The sequence below is a fragment of the Spea bombifrons genome, chromosome 1, assembly GCF_027358695.1.
Source record: "Spea bombifrons isolate aSpeBom1 chromosome 1, aSpeBom1.2.pri, whole genome shotgun sequence".
In the NCBI taxonomy this organism is placed as follows: Eukaryota; Metazoa; Chordata; class Amphibia; order Anura; family Pelobatidae; genus Spea; species Spea bombifrons.
In genome coordinates, this window is record NC_071087.1 from 116,901,587 (window position 1) to 116,922,159 (window position 20,573).

The 20,573-nt window shown below is 40.4% G+C and overlaps 1 protein-coding gene across 1 annotated transcript in view; it reads right to left on the reverse strand.

The window, feature by feature from the left end:
• The window catches only part of PRODH (proline dehydrogenase 1), a 49,456-nt gene extending 38,537 nt beyond the window's left edge, over window positions 1-10,919 (reverse strand). The window contains exons 1-2 of the mRNA XM_053469722.1: window positions 10,532-10,919; window positions 9,129-9,337 (exon numbers count right to left, since the gene is read on the reverse strand). Coding sequence (XP_053325697.1) covers window positions 9,129-9,337; window positions 10,532-10,870 — 548 coding nt within the window. The 5' untranslated portion in view covers window positions 10,871-10,919. The remainder of the gene's footprint in view (window positions 1-9,128; window positions 9,338-10,531) is intronic.
• Between the last annotated feature and the right edge of the window lie 9,654 nt (window positions 10,920-20,573).

Here is a 20,573-nt window from a genome sequence, read left to right on the forward strand (position 1 = left end):
GGTCAGTTCACTGTTTTTATACCATTAAGAAGCAGATGCAACAACATTTAGCTATTTCTAGGGAGCAAGTTGGACAGCTAAACGCTCTTATAATTAAAAGGAAATGATAGCTGACAATAGCTTGAATTTGCTTCAGCAGCTATACCCAAAGGCAACAATAAGATGGATAAAAGCAAGAGTTTAAAAAGCTGAAAACGCAGCAGTAAATAAAAAATGTGTGTTTATTTTACAGAAGGGTTTGTTAGCCAAGGCACCAATGGAAGCTAAGGTTCGCTAGTCAAAATACTCATTACAGTAGTATATGCATGTGTGCGCAGAACAACCTGGCTGTGTATGTAGGTGACAAATATAAATTAGCTTCACCATAAATGAGAATTGTTTTGTCACAGGTACACGGTTACAAGTTAGAAATTGTAAAGAGAGAACGGAGCTGATAGCTTTGTGAGATCATTCTCCCTTCCAACATCTCAGATATTCCCAGACCAGCACTGCTATCTAACACCTGTCTTTTACAGCTTGTTAAACTGTCTGCTCTGTACAGCAGAGACATAAAACCTTAGCAAAGGTGTAGATAAGGATTTCCGTCTTATCAAATTGGAAGATAACACAGAACAGAATAACACAAGCAGGCATGGTTTACAAAGCAATTGGTTCAGCAGGCTACAGAGATTAAATGATGGAGATATGAGGATCAGCTATTCTAAGCATTAACTTCTAGCTCCCAGATATTTAATTTTAGAACACTTGGGATGTTTTCCAAATGCCAAAATAAACAGTTAAGGATTATACAAAGATACAACAGGAGAGAGGAGAGAGAGGGGAGAGAGAATATATCTCTACTGAAAGGGGGAATATAGTTGATGATTTGATAGCATACTGTATGATATAGAAAAGAATGGTTGGGAAAGATAGGATAGGAGCCCTGAGTGATAGTAGAGGTGATCATCAGCAGCAAACAAAAAATCAACAGGGGCATGAGCCGGGCTCCACCAGGACCCTTAGTGACAAATAAACAGACAAATGCTCAGCACTTGTGAGGTGTTTTGATGTCAACACACAAAGTGTGGAGGAACCATGGGTGAGCGGTAAACGGTACTGCGGTAAACAGTACTGAATAAAGCAGATAGATTGAGGAAGATGAGAAGATATACCTGCTCTTTGGATTTTGCTCTATGGAAACCATTAAATATTTAAGTGAGGGCAGATCAGTTAAAAGACAAAAATGCATTGGGCCCGGGGACGAGAATTGAAGAAGGTGAGCAGGCGAGGGAAGAGCAAGTTCAGAGGCAAAGGGATACAGGTTGGTAATTTGGGCTCCAGCTTTTAACTGCTGCAATGTCTACCTATTTCCCCAGTAGTTTGCATGGTTAGATTATAGTATATCAATCATAAGCAGTCATTCAACACCAATACCTCTTTCTTGTTGAATTAATCCAAAATTCTAGAGTTTTACAGTTGCCTCCACACAACCTGGCAGGGAAACAGCCTGCTGTGGGCAACTTTGGCTCATTCTACAACCATCTCATTTCCAGAGAAGGCTATAAAAATTTGAGAAGTAGCCAATGCCATGAAGCTGTATCACATGTGCATTAATCATTCGCTGCACTGAGAAACAACGTACATTCTGCCGAGTGCTAGTTACACATTTTTCTGGGTATCACACAAACAGCCGCCATGCAACAAAGGATAACGGTAAAGAAAAAGCAAAGTGGATTTTACAGAATGGTTTCATTTTGCCTTTATCATCCAAATCACGTACTTCATAACATTCCATTCCTGCAAAAAAATACATATGGACAAGCATTTTAATTTCCTCTGCATTCTGCAGATCGCTATTGTATTGCATGTACTTACAATGCTGTGCATTTCATATATAACCTTGACAAATGATTCTGTGCCTCTGTGATAGAAAATCAGTTTAAACAAATAAAATACAATGATTTTAGGCATTCAGTAGTAGATTAAATAAATGGGGGGAGGGGTGTGTGAAACATAATAGATTATTAATAACTTCCTTCTATTGTGCCCAAGTATGCTCACAGAAGAGCTATGCTAGTTGAAAGACTGAATAAAGGTCTATTGGTTTTAATGCAAATTACACAATACATACAGCTGTCCCATTTTAAATTGCCATGTCTTGCAAAACAGCTATGTTCTAGTTTTTTTTATCTCTATGCCAGCTAAGAGTATGGATAATTTTAGATAATATATTACCTGGTGTATACTTTCCCTAGACAATTGGCTAGCGCAATCTATAGGTGAAAAGTTACACTTTGTAGGGTCTATTTATTTCAAGGTGCACTTAAAGACACCAATGTACCATCATCTAGCAAAAGACACACCATTTGTAAATCTACACACAAGAACATCAAGTAGTAGTAAATAAAAAAAAAAAAACTTAGTATTACAATGTACCCATCTCTCTCATATTTAATTTTTTTTTTTTTTTTTACACATACAATACATAATTATGTCCAACTGCTTTCACGTATGCTACTGCACAAACTAAATTCCGGTTGGAAAATGTAATCCTTGGAGATCCATTTACGTCACAAACAACTTGTACTTAGAATTACTAGAAAATGCAGTGTACATACAACATACACTGCATTACATACAACCCAATGATATTTCAGGGGCTGATCAAGTTCCTCAATCTGAAGTAATGCCAAGCTTCACTTACTTGGCTGGAAAGGAGACATAGTTAAAAAGACTATGCCTAAGCAATCGGGACAAGCTGAATTTGATTTACATTTCCACTCCATTGCACGGAGTATAGATGTACCATTAACACTTACCCAATCAACATTCAAGCACCTTTCTAAAGCCTGTCTGTAACAGAAGCGGAATAGATTTAAATCCAATTTGTACTTCGTTGATGAAACAGGGCAGAGGTTAGAAAACCTTGCTACATGAAGTAATAAATTATTTCAATCTTGGGCTATATGAACAGAAGAAATATCATTTACATTAGAAAATTAGAACCTCGACACATGGAAGCGGAGGAAAATATTGCATAACAAGATCAATGTAAATGAGGGGTGTGCTTGAAACTAGGGCTGCAACTAACGATTATTTTAATAATCGATTAATCGGCCGATTATTTTTTCGATTAATCGATTAATCGGATAAAAAAAAACAATATGCAAATTTTTCGTTTATTTAAAAGAATTTAATGAACTGGATGTTAAAAAACAACTTAAAATTTACATTAACATTCTTATTTTGTTATGATGTAATAAAAAACAATATTTTCAAAGTACAAGAACCCAAACACAATATTTATGAAACAAAATAACCCCAAACATTCTGAAAAGAGGTGGACTATTACTGTTCAAGAAACTTTGCCCCAGCACTTTGCACTTTGCACCCAGCACTTTGCACCCAGCACTTTGCACCCAGCACTTTGCACCCAGCCCTGGCACTTTGCACCCAGCCCTGGCACTTTGCACCCAGCACTTTGCACCCAGCACTTTGCCCCAGCCCTGGCACTTTGCATCCAGCACTTTGCACCCAGCATTCAGCACTTTGCACCCAGCACTTTGCACTTTGCACCCAGCCCTGGCACTTTGCACCCAGCACTTTGCACCCAGCCCTGGCACTTTGCACCCAGCACTGGCACTTTGCACCCAGCACTTTGCACTGTGCCCCTGCACCCAGTCTCTAACTCTGCCCTGCACCCAGCCCTGCCCCCACATTCTGCCCTGCCCCCACACTCACACTCTGCCCTGCACCCACTCTGCCCTGCACCCACACTCACACCCTGCCCTGCATCCCCACCCCCACTCTGCCCTGCACCCAGTCTCCCACTCTGCTCTGCACCCACACTCACACCCTGCATCCCCACCCCCACTCTGCCCTGCACCCAGTCTCCTGCCCTGCACCCCCCACCCCCACTCTGCCCTGCACCCCCACCCCCACTCTGCCCTGCACCCCCACCCCCACTCTGCCCTGCACCCACACTCACGAACCGCTCTGTGCGAATGGAGCCACTCGCACAGAGCGGTCCGCTCTGTGCGAATGGAGCCACTCGCACAGAGCGGTCCGCTCTGTGCGAATGGAGCCACTCGCACAGAGCGGTCCGCTCTGTGCGAATGGAGCCACTCGCACAGAGCGAACCGCTCTGTGCGAATGGAGCCACTCGCACAGAGCGAACCGCTCTGTGCGAATGGAGCCACTCGCACAGAGCGAACCGCTCTGTGCGAATGGAGCCACTCGCACAGAGCGAACCGCTCTGTGCGAATGGAGCCACTCGCACAGAGCGAACCGCTCTGTGCGAATGGAGCCACTCGCACAGAGCGAACCGCTCTGTGCGAATGGAGCCACTCGCACAGAGCGAACCGCTCTGTGCGAATGGAGCCACTCGCACAGAGCGAACCGCTCTGTGCGAGTGGAGCCACTCGCACAGAGCGAACCGCTCTGTGCGAGTGGAGCCACTCGCACAGAGCGAACCGCTCTGTGCGAGTGGCTCCATTCGCACAGAGCGATTCGCTCTGTGCGAGTGGCTCTGTGCGATCCGTGCACATAGACATGAAGAATACTTACCTCCGGAACGCGTCACATCCGTCACGTAGCTAAAAGAAGGCGGAGACTGCAGAGCGTGTAGCAGAAGCGGGGAACGCTCGCGGAGGTAAGTAAAAGGAGCCGAGTGCTCCAACAACGAATTGATCACTCGATTAATCGATAACGGAAATCGTTATCGATGATTTCCGTTATCGATTATTATCGATTTTATCGATTCGTTGTTTCAGCTCTACTTGAAACATATATATCGTTTTAGATAGACACAGAGCTTTAAAGCAAAATGGAGGTCAAGGATGTCTCCATAAAAATGTGGGACATTATCAAGACAGGAAAGAGAGCTCACCACAAAAAAAACCCACAGACCCACAGAACCTAAAACCTAATAGCATTTTAAAGTTGCACAATGCATATTAATTAAGACTGCAAGCTCTGATGAGCACAATCCTTCACACATTGGGTTGGCTAAATTGCAACATTAAGTGTATGAACATCTGTTGGTGTTATAAATAATATACTACTAATCATAATTACTCTAATGATAACTGCAGCCATTTTTGGAAAGCTATTTAGGTATCTACTCCAGTAGAGTATAATTCCAGTATGATTTTAAGCAAATTATCCCCCTTGACATATCTTACGTGTCACTGTACTTTCTAACTATTTAACAAAAGAGAAAAAAAGTTTGTTTTGGATGCAATAGATTGCAAGCCATTAGTAACCCTCTACCAACAAAATAACCGGTGTAGGCCATTTCATTGGCTTGTATCACATTTATACTGAGGAACAGTGCCATTAATCACGATACAATGGATATAAAAAGCCTGGTTGCATAAGTGTGCACACCCTTAAAACTAATACTTTGTTGAAGCACCTTTTGATTTTATTACAGCAATCAGTCGTTTTGGGTAGGAGTCTATTAGTACGGCACATCTTGACATCGCAATACATGCCTACTCTTCTTTGCAAACGAGCTCCAAATCTGTCAGATTGCAAGGACATCTCCTGTGCGCAGCCCTCTTCAGATCAACCCCCAGATGTTCAATTGGATTCAGGTCTGGGCCATTCCAAAACATTACTCCTCTTCTGGTGAAGCCATGCTTTTGTGGATTTGGATGTGTGCTTTGGGTCATTGTCGTGCTGAAAGGTGAAATTCGGCTTCCTAACGGAGGCTTGAAGGTTTTGTGCCACAATTGCCTGGTATTTGGAACTGTTCATAATTCCTCCACCCCGACTAAGGCTCCGGTTCCACCTGAAGAAAACCAGCCCCAAAGCATGATGCTGCCACCACCATGCTTCACTGTGGGTATGGTGTACTTTCGGTAATGTGCAGTGTTTTTGCGCCAAACATACCTTTTGAAATTATGGCCAAAACTTTCAACCTTGGTTTCATCAGACCATAACATTTTCCCACGTGCTTTTAGGGGACCTGATGTTTGTTTTTGCAAACTTCAGCCGGGCTTAGATGTTTTTCTTTGTAAGAAAAGGCTTCCGTCTTGACACCCTATCCCATAGCCCATTCATATGAAGAACACGGGAGATTGTCACATGTAGCACACAGCCAGTGCTTGCCAGAAATTCCTGCAGTTCCTTTAATGTTGCAGTAGGCCACTTGTAAGCCTCCCTGACCACTTCTACTTGTCTTTTCATGAATCTTGGAGGGAGGTCCAGTTCTTGGTAATGTCTCTGTTGTGCCATATTGTCTCCACTTGATGACTGTCTTTACTGTGTTCCATGGTATATCTAATGCTTTGGAAATTCTTTTGTACCCTTCTCCTGACTGATATCTTTCAACAATGAGATCCCTCTGATGCTTTGGAAGCTCTCTGCGGACCATGAGTTTTGCTCTGAGACGCAACTAAGCAAATGTCAGGTAAATCCTACTAGAACAGCTGAACTTTATTTGTGATTAATCAGAGTCACTTTAAATGATGGCAGATGTGCAATGACTTCTATTTAACATTGGTTTGAACGTGATTGGTTAATTCTGAACACAGCCTGTTTTAAAAAAGGCTGTTTTAACACTTTTGCGGTGCTCATGTTTAGATGAAATCTTCTCCTCACTCATTTGGTGTACCCACACAAGTTATATATTGTTTTTTTCAGGATAAGAAGGGCTTTTTTCAGATGCCATTCTATCATTGATTGCCTCGTAAACTCTTTTGAAATGGGTGTCCGCCGCCATACCGTGTATGGCGGATGTTGACGCCCCGGGAAGAGGCTAGACATGGCCCCTGATGCCGATCTCGGTGTTGGTGAATGTCTCCACATCAAGGCATTACAGCAACACCGTTTAAGTGAAGAAAGTGATGGTAAAGCACTTTGTAAGCTTGTTTAATGAAATTACGTACCAGGCACGTCATTGGTCGCCACCTGACCGTTTTTTGCGTGACGTGCCTGGCCTGTCAATGGACTTTAAGGGGTTAAAAATTGGCATTTTAACAGGGGTGTGTAGACTTTTTATATCCACTGTATCTGTGCATAACCCCCACAAGCACAGTGATGTTGGTACCCTACTCTATCTACATTAAAGTGGAAAAACATTTTTTTGTAATACAAAAAAAAAAAATACAAAAAAAAGCGAAACAACGAGCCCTCACTTCCCATAATTTAATGCCAACATGCACCACAATCGTGATGCTACTGTTTGGGCATGGTACAGTGTTTGATGGCTTGATATTTAGAACACGTATTTGAAATGTTATATCGGCCTTAAAATAATCCCTCCCAAACGCTTGAAAAATAACCCACTAATACTTTTTACTCCTTCCAGGTTTAACTGGTGATTTAATATGAGGCTTTATCAATCACAGCTTCTTTGTGGACACCAATCAATACAGGTTATGTTTGTTTAGACTCTACCTTATTAATCATGTTTGAACATGGACAGACCTGTAAAGTTCTTTCTGAAATAGTCAGACATTGCTGTCCTTAGAGCAATGTTCCAATATTAGCTTTTGGTTTGCCAGGTAGTTTGGGAAAGAGGGCAGTTGCATCTGGATTTTGCCTTTCTTGAAAGATCTATTTCCACGGCTACAGGCAAGGCAGAAGCTGTGTGTAAATTTTGTTTTATTAACAATAAAACAGTCATTATACGGTTTATTTTCTTTATGATCGTATAATATCCCCATTTGTCACCATGTCACGTTAAGTAGATTGTCTAAGCTTTTTTTTTTTTTTAAAAAAAGTGAACATTTAAGATATATATACTTTGCTAGGCAATTGGAAACTAAAATGTCATTTTCTTCCTTTTATAGAATATATTGTAATAAATGAAGACGTGTAAAGCCTGAAACAAGACCTCTCTATTTTCCATTATTAAAGATAATTCTGTTTCTTAGGGTTCTGGTCTACTTTTAGATATATCATTATACCATCATATGCTTATTTGATTTTTTAAAGTTAAGTAATTTACTGCAATGACGCAACTTACCTTTTCAAATATATAATATCGACTTAAAACATTACATTCCCATTATTCTCTAAATGATGTGCGAGTAGCAAGTAAAGCAGATAACATTTTATTATTATATATAATTTACTTTCTTAAGACTGTCAGTACTTCAGCACAGGAACCTCGAGTCCTATATGCACCCTTGGACTTCTTATATGTCCCTCTTACGAATGTCTTCTGGACTGCTGTTGTATACAACTACTGGCACCATATTAGAAAAAAATACTTTATATATAAAGAAATGAGCCTTGAATACTTCATTGGTTCTAGAACACGATTGACCATATTTTGGCACAACTTTGACGCAGCCCTCCAAGTTTTATTTTTTATTTTAAGTAGCGTTAGGAGCTCCACTAGAGCCCACTGTGTACCAAAATTGAAATTGGAAATGTTCCATTCAAATATACAACACGGCACTGCTTTCTGATTTGGCAGCAAACAGGAAAGGGCCAGACAAGACAGGACAAAGAGTCCATGTGTACCATAGAATTTGATGCAAAGGTGTGGCCTTTACCTCTTTAAACAAGGGAGTAGGTCTTATTAAAGCTAATCTTTCAGGAAGGTACTAATGCTTGCTAGCACATTGTGACCTATTTTTTAAATTAAATGCCAAAGAAAATATTTGAGAACAGTTTACGTGTGTTATGGCAAGCACATCAAAGCCAAATAACCACAGCCAGATAAGAAGAGCTCAAAAAACTGAATTGAGAGACAACATTTTGAGAAACCAATCTTTGCAGTGTATGTATTAAACTTCTCTTTATATATCATGCCTCGAAAAATAAAGCACTTTATGGACACTGAACAAATGTAATCAAAAGTTTCAATTCGGACCATATGGCACAACCTATTATACTTAAATTTATTGAAACAAACTCTGTTCTGGATCAACCTGCTATCGGTAATAGGAAAACGGTAGCACAACAGGGTCATGTGCTATAACGCTACCCAGAGCTAGTACCAGTAGAAACTCCGACTGCGTGGCAACGGGACCCAGAGAGCGGCGGTATTTGTGTGGTTGGTTATAATCTGTGTCGCTCAGAGTGATGTGGGGTGGGGGTATATGTCAGTTTGGCATACATCAGTGGGGGTAATGTTCTTCTTCCAAGAAAAGAAATACAAGCCTGACAAGTCAACAAATCGGAATACTTACTCAATCTCCTTCTTTTCCGCCTCTTCTTGACTGAGATCTTCTTCCACACTGTAATCCAAGACGGACCCAACCCCAAAAGCTCTGTTGCGTCTGATAAGTGGTTTAATAGCTTCCTGGTCCTCACCAGCAACAAACTGTCCATAAAATGTCATCTTCATCATTGCCTCAAACATCTTCTGTCCAAGCAGCTTTCTGGACAACTTCAATAGCTTACAAAAGAAAGAAATCAATATTTTAATATTTTGTACACTATTTCTAATTTAAAAGCACGGTCTAATGCCCAATACAGAACCACCAATAAAGAATGCTTATTAGAGCACATTGTATGCATTCTTTACCACTAAGAGGAAGCATCAATGTTTGCTGCTAAAAAATTCCAATGACTGGCATGAAAGTCTTCCTACTTTCTTAAGAAGCTACCCAATAATTGAATAATAATTTGCACATTCCATTTCTAGAAAGAGCATTCTGTAGGACAATGGCATCCGGCCCTAAAGGGCTTCCGCGTGTCGCACACTTGTTCTAAACCAAAAAAAATGAGAATCTCTATTGATTTAGGTTTATGTGAAGGACAGGGAGTGTATACATACATATAGATATGTGCAGCCACCAGAATATGCAAGGGTGGTGCTACCATATAAAAAGGTTAGGTAGTTGCTATGGGCCCAATGGTCTAGGCTATGGGCTTACAGGCTGTAGACTCCTTACTCCCTAGTGTATTTGACCACATCAGCCATCTTTTTCAAAACACATCATTTTTGCATATTGCTGACCATGTAAGATACATCACTGTTACATGTAATTGTCAGTAACATGTGAAAATCATGCACTTGGCCGATACGGTCACAATAAGTCATAGATATTGACCCCCTAGTTATGCATAGTTATTATTTGCTATAAAGATGGGTTATCAATTTGTCTTCTGTGTTAAGGTCCATAAAAACCTAGAACCAAACCTGAGTATATTGTTGTGGTTTAGAAAAACTCTGATATCAACTGTTTAAAATAAAAACAATAAAAATATTATGAAACATTTCTACTATCCCTCTGAGTTATAACATATTCTTTTTTTGATGACAGTGGTACACCAACATTGGAAACTAAACCTGATGAGGACATTTTGATTATACAGATGGTACTTTTTATGTGTGATTAAATCACAGAGAAACGTTAGGCTTACATACTCTTAAGAAGCTCGTGGACTCTTTGCAAGGAAGATATAGATTTTTGGCTGATGTTTTAACTCAAAATGCTGTGGTAGGTGAGATACTAAAAGTTGTGAAAAACTTTTCAGATGTCCATTTCTCATAAAATAATGGACATTTGAAAACCTATATATCCTTATCTGCCTTAAACATGGAGATTTTTCACTTTCTTTTTTTTTTACACCACAAGCATCTTACCTGCTGATTCTTGTCCACCAGTGTATCAATGGAGCATAGCCAGAAGACCATCAGACTTCTCGCCAGCTCCCACGTGGCTTTGCTCTTGTAAGCTTCTTGAGTATTTTCAAAGTTCATTGTAGCAGCTGGACAAGGCTTCAACAGGAGGTTCTCGCTTCTTTCCATGTGGTCCACCTGCGAGCCCAGTGGCCACATTTTCTCTCCTGCCACATGTTGTTGTTTCTGATCAGTAGATGTTTTCACCTTTGTGGCTGCAGCAGTAGATCGCAACCTAATCCCTGCCCTGCCAGGGATGGTCAGTGCGAGTCTAGTGGCAGAGGACATTCTACTACAAGCCATATGTGATGAGAAGCCGAAGTAATGCACAACCAGAGCAAGAAAGGGACCTTCCCGGCTATAAGCGCAGTGACATCAGATAAGCTCTTCCTCCTGCTGCACACACCCCTCGACGTCATTGGCTGATAGTTACATAATACACATTAAAGCATTCGCACGCTGTTTCTAGAGCTTTTCTAAAATGCGTATTTGGGAAATTGTTACTAGTGATTATCAGAGCAAACACTTTGTATCTCTCCTTTTAAAAGCACAAACATACGAAACAGGAACAGAACTCTTATAGGATCTGCCTGAGGTAGCAGATCTGCCTGAAACAGCTGTCATTTTTTTTTCTAGATTAACAAGAATTAAAAGTTGCCAAACGTGTTTAGAATCATATTCCTCCTCCTAGTTTGCCTATGCCCTCATTAACCCCTTCAGGACTTGCGATATTTTGCAGGGGAATTATGCTGTTTGTATTGTTATTTTGTGCCTAAACAAATTCTATATTGTTGTTAAAGGGACAGTCATGGCCATTATAAGCCCCAGAGTATACAGAGTAGCACACATTGGTTTAGATTCAGTGACCCATCTAAATCTTAATACCTTCATGATCAAATGTATTGCATACCCTAAAGACCAAGTTTCTTTTGCCATTAGTTAACATGTTTCACAATGATTCCTCTTTCCCAAGTGTACATCCACATGAATCATGTGTTGATTGTATTCGGGAAAGGTAGGGCTATATTTTGCAATATTAAATATTTAATAATGGACTCGCCTATACAAAAAAGTCTGTAAAAAAAAAGGTAGAAAAGTGTTTGTGCATCTATGTGTGGTGGGCATGGGTTCATGGGAGGCAGCATTTCAACACCTATAGAACTCTATGGACGTTCTATTACATCCCCCCAAAAAATATGTCCAGGGTTATGTGCATCGTTGAGGAGATCTACTTGCTGGTGCATAGGAGACCAGATAATATGGACTCCCTCAAGGTGAGGGCCAGGACACCTACACCTGCCAACAGGGCCAGCCCTACCATGGAGCAGAGTGGGGCAATTGCCCCAGGCGCCTTTTTTTTTTTTTTTATGCGGAGGAAAGAGAGGGGCACCGAGTGCTTTTTGCTTACCAAGTTGTCAGTACCCGCTCGGCGCCCCTCTCTCTCATCTGCGAGCCCTCTAGCTCGGTCTCGGTGCCGGCTTGTAATGCTGAGCGCCGGAATATGACGTCATTTCCCATGCTCAGCAGTAAAGCAGCGCGCACTGTGGCAGACCAGGATTGCTGGAAGGTAAGTGAAGTACAAAGGGGGGGGGTAGATAATAGGGAGGGAGAGGAAGGGTAGATAATGACCCCTGGCGTCGGCGGGGGCCTCATTTTAAACTTCGCCCCAGGCGGCATTATGTCTTGGGCCGGCCCTGCCTGCCAATACAATTAGGCATTCATTTTTGGCATTCTGAATGCCAACTCTGTCATAGGACTGATTGAAGCATAGAGACCCAGGGTGCTTGGGGCCCTAGAGCTCTTATACATTAACTTCCAAATCAACAAAAATAACATTTCACTTTCAAAAAGTGTATTTCAGATCCCTCCATGATGTCACACTTTGTCCATATTCATATGTTGGCATTACACTATATGTCCCACCTAATTTAAGTATGAACAGCTTTGTGCACATATACATGGGAAAAGAGAAAAATATACAAAATAATAGTGTAATATGTATGTACACAATATTGCAATTGAAAAATACCTATAATGCACTCACAAACGTGTAAAGAAAGCCCCTCAGAGGTGGTAGTAAAATTTTCTTCTTTAATATCTTCTTTAAAATTCTATAAAAAGTGACAAAATTCTAGTAGTACAGTAATGTTGTGGTGATTTCAAATGAAATATAAGATTGCATTTACAATAGGTGATGGCATAACTGATGTTATGCTTAATCATTCAAAAGGAATAAGTAGGTCTTCTTTGTAGCAATCTGGATGATCTGCAGTGGCATCGCTACAGGGGGGGCAAGGGGGGGCAAGGGGGGTCAATTGTCCCCCCTAGGTTATTCATTGCCCCCCTGTTGCCCCCCCCCGCCGAATTTGGAACCACCCAACGGACACTGTATGTCCGGATTGCCCGGGACAGTCCAGCAATGGGACTTTAAATCCCGGGCAGCCTCATTGAAAGAGCTGTCTTTTTATATATATATTTTTTGATGCGGAGGAGAGGGGCGCCGAGCCTTTGCTCATTCTCCTCCGCAAGGCCTCTACCTATGTTGCGGTGCCGGCATTTCATGCTGAGCACCGGAATATGATGTCAAATACCGGCGTGAATCAGCGCGTGCCGCTGCAAAGCAGCAAGACAGAAGCCTCGTGCTCCCGCCACAGGACCTAAAGGTGAGTGAATTACGAAGGGGGGTATATAGTGAGTAGGGAAAGGGGAGGGAGAGGGGTTAGAAAGTGATAAGGGAGGGAGAGGGGGTAGATAGTGAGAAAGAGGGAGATGGGGTAGATAGTGAGAAAGGGGGAGATGGGGTAGATAATGAGAAAGAGGGTAGTACAAATATTGAAATAAGTAAAGATTAGACTTGGGCACCAGGGGGCTCTTCGTGTTCGTCTTCATGTTCGTCTTCGGCAAAAAAAAAAATCTTCGTATTCCGCGAATATTCTCCTGTTCCTGTCTTCTCTTCGGGCGAATATTTGTGGACATTCTGGTTAAGGGGTTAATACGGGGTTAACGCGTACCGCAGCACCTCTGGCGCCAGGAGTTTAAATGTCCGTATGAGCAACTCTATTGGTCGTCAGCAGGGGGCTCATCTGCCAATGGTTGATGGCAGTTTTTGTGTTATTCTGTAGATCCATATCTGCTGTGCTATGTTTCATTACATTACATTATTTATGCAAAATACAGGGTTTGTATGTCTTATTCAGTTGATCAATACCTGCTGTTTCCATGTATTTGATCTATACCCTCAGTGTTGAGTTTACATGTGCTTTCCAGTTGATCTATATCTGCTATGTTTCCATACATTATTATCGTATACCTCATGGGTGTAGGAACCCCTAAAAATCTGGGGGGGCACAGCATTTCCCCCAATCAGATCCCCACTTTCTCCCCATCTCCCACACTATCTACCCTCTCTCCCCCTTCTCACACTTTCTTACTATCTACCCCCTTCTCACACTATCTATCTCCTCCCTACCCTCCCTTCTCACACTATCTACCCCCTCCCTACCCTCCCTTCTCACACTATCTACCCTCTCCCTACCCCCTTCTCACTATCTACCCTCTCCCTACCCTCCCTTCTCACTAGCTACCCTCTCCCTACCGCCCCCTTCTCACTAGCTACCCTCTCCTTACCCCCCTTCTCACTAGCTACCTCTACCTACCGCCCCCTTCTCACTAGCTACCCTCTCCCTACCGCCCTTTGTAGTTCACTTACCCTGCAGTCCTGTGGTGGGAGTGCGAGGCCTCTGCCTCGCTGCTCTGCTGCGATACGTGCGGCTTCACTGCTGAAGCGCCGGCACCGAGACAGACGCCTCACGCTCCCACCACTGCAGTCGGGGCTGCGCTGAGGCAGAGGCGACGACAGAGGAGACAGAAGGACGCCGAGCGGTTGCTGAAAACGACCGCCCGGCACCCCTCTCTCTCCTCCTGCTTGATCTATACTGTCAATGCTGAGTTCAGAAGTGAATTTCAGTTAATCTATACATGCAATGCTGGGTTTGTGTGTTAATGTGTTGATCTATACCTGCTATCGACAGCAGGGTCTAATATATATATATATATAGATATATATATATATATATATATATAGATATATATATATCTATCTATCTATCTATATATATATATATATATATATATATATATATATAGATAGATAGATAGATATATATATATATATATATATATATATCGGCCGCAGGAGCTAATATTAATTTATATTGGCAGCAGGGTCTAATATTAACCCCTTAAGGACAATGGGTCTGTGTGGTGTCTGTGTGGCAGAGCCTGTCCTGCTGTGTGTGTCTGAGTGTCGGTGTGGAATAGCCTGTCCGAGTGTGTGTGTTCGGGTGTCAGTGTGGGAGAGCCTGTCCTGGTGTGTGTGTGTGTGTCTGGATGTTGGTGTGGCAGAGCCTGTCCTGGTGTGTGTGTTTGGGTGTTGTTGTGGCAGAGCCTGTCCTGTGTGTGTGTTTGGGTGTCAGTGTGGCAGAGCCTGTCCTGGTGTGTGTGTCTGGATGTTGGTGTGACAGAGCCTGTCCTGGTGTGTGTGTTTGGGTGTTGTTGTGGCAGAGCCTGTCCAGTAGTGTGTGTTTGGGTGTTGGTGTGGCAGATACTGTCCTGGTGTTTGTTCCTGGCACTTAACTTACAGTAGGAACTATTTCATTTTTACTTATCCAGAGATAAAACACCCCCCTGAATTTGTAGTGACTTCAGGGGACAAAAAAGTGACTTCAGGGCCTTGAAATCATTTAGTGGAGTAAAATAAGGTATTAAGGTGTTATTTAATCTATAATATTTATTTCAAGGCTTAGTCACACTAAATTGTGGCTTCAGGCTTCTCATGTTGAATGATCAAGTATTATGTTAGTCCAGTGATAAAAGTATCATTACTTTTGTCAATATATATATATATATATATATATATATATATATATATATAGTGTGTGTGTGTGTGTTTTTTCAGTGGTATGATTTAATGGTGGAAATTATTAATGTCCCCCCAGTTTTGACTGTGGTATCTAGAGTCGTATTCTAGAGTCGCCACTGATGATCTGGATAAAGTCAACGTGTTTCTCCAAAAGAAAAATCAGGTTTGGCTTCCTCAGGAGAGTTTTTGGGTGTGGTTTCAATCAGAAAAGGTTATAATCACCTGCAATCTTATATTTAATTTGAAAAACATGTTGTGTGAAAAAAAAGCATCCTCTTTGAATTCTATTGTTTTACATAGGACATAATAACAATCATCTGTTACCTTTAAATTAGGTAAATACAAACTCAGACGAACAACAACACCTCACCTATTATTTATTTGGGCGGTCCCTAAACCCATTGAAAACAATGCATTTTGAGCCCGTACAGTCAAAATGGAGAAGCCATGTGTTAAGTATCTTACTGCTTCCATAGGGATTAAAATGCTAAGTAGCAGACAGGTGCTGTTAATCAAATGCCCTATAAAGCAAGAAGTTTTAGCAGTTTAAAGTCCATCATTGTACAGTGAGAAAGAGTATTCAAAAGTGGAAAACATTCAAGACAGTTCACAATCTTCCCAGGAGTGGACGTCCCAGCAATTTCACCCCACTGCCAGAGAATTTGCATTTTAGACTCTACGGGCCTCAGTTAACATGTTAAATGTTAAAGTCCATGACAGTACAATTAGATAAAGGCTGAACAAGTATGGTGTGTTTGGAAGGGTTGCCAGGAGAAAGCCCCTTCTCTCTAAAAATAACATGGCAGCAGGAGACCAAAGTGGAGATGTTTGGCCTGTAATGTACATGGCCACATTTGGCGAAAACCAAACACAGAATATTTGCATAAACACCTCATACCAATTGTCAAGCACGGTGGTGGGGTGATGATTTGGCTTTGAAAGTCTAAGTAGGCTAAGAACTAATACCCAATCAGTAATTGCCATTGATCCACCACAATTCTACCAATAGGGAGTTTTAAATATCCAGCGTTCTGATATCAGGAAGTGCTTACCAGTGAAAAATGCGTCAGGTTGTTTGTAATCTCAGTTAGAATGGGTTATCTCCCGGGCAACCCTCTATCTCAGGATCTAGCGGGGAATATTTTATATATTCATCACCAGTATTTTAATGATACATAAAAAAGATTTAGTTTAAGTTTATTACAATGTAAGTCAGAAGACACAAGTGTGTGGCAAAGTCCCCAGAATTAAAAAGCTTTGGGCGGCTCACAGAACAGTTAATAATGAACCAGTTAGGGTTCTAGGTGACAAGGATTCACAATGTGAATGCTTGGCTGGATCTCATGGATATCTGGATTTGCCATATCTCTGCTGCATTCCTATTATTCTACTTTTTCATAAAAAAAAAAGCTTCTGAAAACCAACAACATGGGGAGTTAGTGAGAATGCAGTTAATGTGTAAGATCAATGCTGGTGCAAAGTAGAGCAATCACCATAGCAATAAATTCAATGTACCGGATGCTGCCTTTATCACTGTGCATTAGAATTGTTCTTTACACATAAAACCCATTCTTTATTTATTGTCAGAGTCTTCTTGCCTGAAAATGTCTACATGTGGCAATAATAATATGCATTCATATTATTTTTCATTACTCTGAATTTATTATTTAGTACTGCACAAAAAAACAAGCTGAGCATGACTGAAAAGCATCATACGTATAAAATGGAAGATGAAACAAAATGACTTTCAAGTTTCAGTCAAAAAAAGTATTACTACACAGTAAAATGACAAACAAATAAGACCCTGTGTCAACATCTCTTTCTATATAAATTTATTTTAAACAAATAAAACATTCTCAGGGCATTGTAGGTAAAACAATCACACATTGAGTTTTTTTCATTTGTGGTTGACTTCTGTTGTTAATATGTCAGATATACAGTATGCATTTCAGAATTATCTTGTAAGACAAAACTAATGTGATGTATGAACAGCTTCCATTACACATCTGACATCAATTATAAATAATCTGATTTGCATGCTAATTTCCATCTCTGTTAGATTGTATATCAAGTTGAGCATTTTATAACAAAAAAAGAAAGAAAGAAAGAAAGAAAGAAAGAAAAGCCTGCCAGTTTTGATAATTTGCTTGTTTAGGCTAATTTACCAAGTACACGATCAAACGATATCTTAAGTAGCATTAATTCTTTGCTCATTTTAGTTGTGTTTTAGTTATGTTATGTTATGTCTTACATTTCGATCCTCAACATTCTTGCCTGTGAAGCTCTATGTAATTGAGATGCACAACAAAGTCTATTCTTCAGGACTCAAAGTCTTAATTAGCCCCTGCAATTGACCTTACTAGCATGGGTGAAACACAGAGCCCAAAATACAATCACTTGCGTAGGTTCATTATACCCTTTGCATTACTTAGTCAAGTTTTTCATGTTTTCTATGCTACCACAATATCATGATTGAGAATAGGATTCTTGGCCAAAAGTCTATTTTACAAAATAATATAATATGTGAAAGAATGTATCACAAAATGGTAAGAATTACCCCTCAGCATGGTGCCTCCTAACTTTAAATGATGCCTTCTATTTTTCTCACTCATTGGAAATGCTAAAGTTTAAGCCTTTATTTAATCGCTTGTTGGATGTGTAAGGTGGGTAATGATATTTTGGAAGACCTTATTGGATATTTTATTACAGCATTCCTTTTTAAAAGCATTGATACCAGTAATCATTTCCTTTTGTGTCAAGTTTTTATTTGTATTTTTAAATGGAAACTACATGGAGTGTCTGTTATACGTACTTTTGTGTATCATGCATATGGGATTTGATGAACCCAATAAATGTTCTTTTCATGCTACCTAATGAATATGATTGGCGGTGTATTCACTTAACAGAATAATGTCTATGTTTAATTGTATGAGGCACAATTTTTATGTATAGGGAGTAAGAACTACAATAAGTATATTATTTGTAGATGTTACTATGGAACCATATGCTGTTTGTGTATATTATCAGACTATCCAATGTTTTCATTTCTATCAAACACCAATTGGGCTTTTTTTCCAAGTAGTTAGGTGTGTGTTTGCAGCATCTGTGTGATTATAGTGATTGAGTTTAACTGAGTTCTACTTAAAAAGTGCCAGATGCAGACACATCTGTAATTATTTGCAGACATCTGCTTAGTGCATTCCCCTATCCAATCAGCAGAATAATTATGGTTTTCTTTGTTGTGTTACATCCGGGTTAAGTTTGATTCCTTACAATTATGTCTGTTGTATTAACTATTTACCAAATGCTTTACTTATGGCGTGCATATGTTAAACCTGATCCTCACCACATCCAATCCTTTAGAACACTTATAGTGCTTTTTAATGACATCATGTCATGGGAAACAAATCCTAAATATCTAATTGGAAGGAGCACATGTCTCTGCTTTCTCCCATAGACCACCACAGTGTATCCCTATTAGCCTTTAGGTGTTCTGGTAAACTACATACTTCAGGTACTTAAAGGGACACACCATTGCCCCATACAGTTCCATAGAAGAACATAGGAGATGTGTTTACCAGAATGTATTTCCTACAAGTACAAGAAGTATTATGTATGGGGGGGGGGTGTATTCTGATGAATCCCTCCATGAATTTGCTAGAGGGACCAAATGACAATTTAAAGGGGGTGCTCAGCTATCTTCTGCCTTACTGTATTGCCCTAATCAATATAAAGGATACGATTGTTACAGGCATAGAGATAATTAGAGATATAATTAAAGTTAAATTATTTGTCTTGTTATATTACAGCAAAAGGGCAGCATGTTCTTGATTGAATTCTTATTAGTGGCACCTTCAGTTATCACGTTTCTAGGAAATCAAGATAAAGCCCAAAGAAAGTTAACAAAAGGTTTTATAAATGAAATTATGTCAGTGCAAGGACACAAAGAAAAATAATACTAGAGACTTTTTGGTCAGCTTGCATAATGGGATGTTACAAACAAATAAGGGGTTAAAAAGAAAAATGTATGTCGGTCTATTCTTTACAATGATCTATCTATCTATATATTTATCTATATCTACCTATCTACCGATAGGTGTGGTTGTGGTAAGGAGCACATGTGGCCCTGGGTAGGCCAGAGTAGACAGAACTTCCTGGATGGGGATGGGGTGTGACCAAATGATCCTTCCCCGCTGGAGACTGAAGACAATACCTCAGAGCCTCAGTTAAACAATATGTGACCCAGAGACACTGAGTGAAACCAGGGAAATTCCCAGTTTCATAGACATGCTTAGGGTTGCAATCTGTCCTGGTTTCACCCAGACTTATTTGTTTCTGTCTTGAAAACCACCGGACTGGTGGCGGGTTTAGCATGGTCATGTAAAAATCATGACCCTGCAATAGTAGCTGTGTGCAACTCTGTGTCTGGGTATGTTTGTGTTAGTGTGTGTATTTGTCTAAGTATGTTAGTGTGTGTATATCTGTGTATTAGTGTAAGTGTATGTACCTGGGTATGTTAGTGTCTGCATGTGTCTGGGTATATAAGTGCATGTGTCTTGTGTGTTAGTGTAGGTGTCTGTGAATCTGTGTCTTGGTGTGCATATGTTGTTGTGTTAGTGTGTGTCTAGGTATGTTTGTGTTGGTGTCTGTGAATGTAAATGTCTTTGCATGTCTGAGTATGTTTGTGTGTGTGGGGTATATTAGTGTTAGCATGTGTCTGGGTATGTCAGTGTTTGTGTGTGTGTGGTGTGTTATGCAAGTATCTGTGTGTGTCTGTGCATGTAAATGCACGTGTCTGTGTGGGTATGTTAGTGTGAGTGTCTGTGTGGATTTGTCTTTAATGTTTAGTGTTAAACTTACACTATATGGAAACAAATTAGGGATGGTTACATACTGCTTTAATTGGTTAATAATTTTAAATGAACTTTTTTTATAGGGAAACCACCCCCATTAAAACAATTTTCTTGCACGGATTATCTCAATTCATAATTTTCGATGGATCATTCATCTTCATTGCATGTGAATCATTATAATATGGGGGGGGGGTCTAATTTCATCCAATACCTTCTAATTTAGATGTGAACA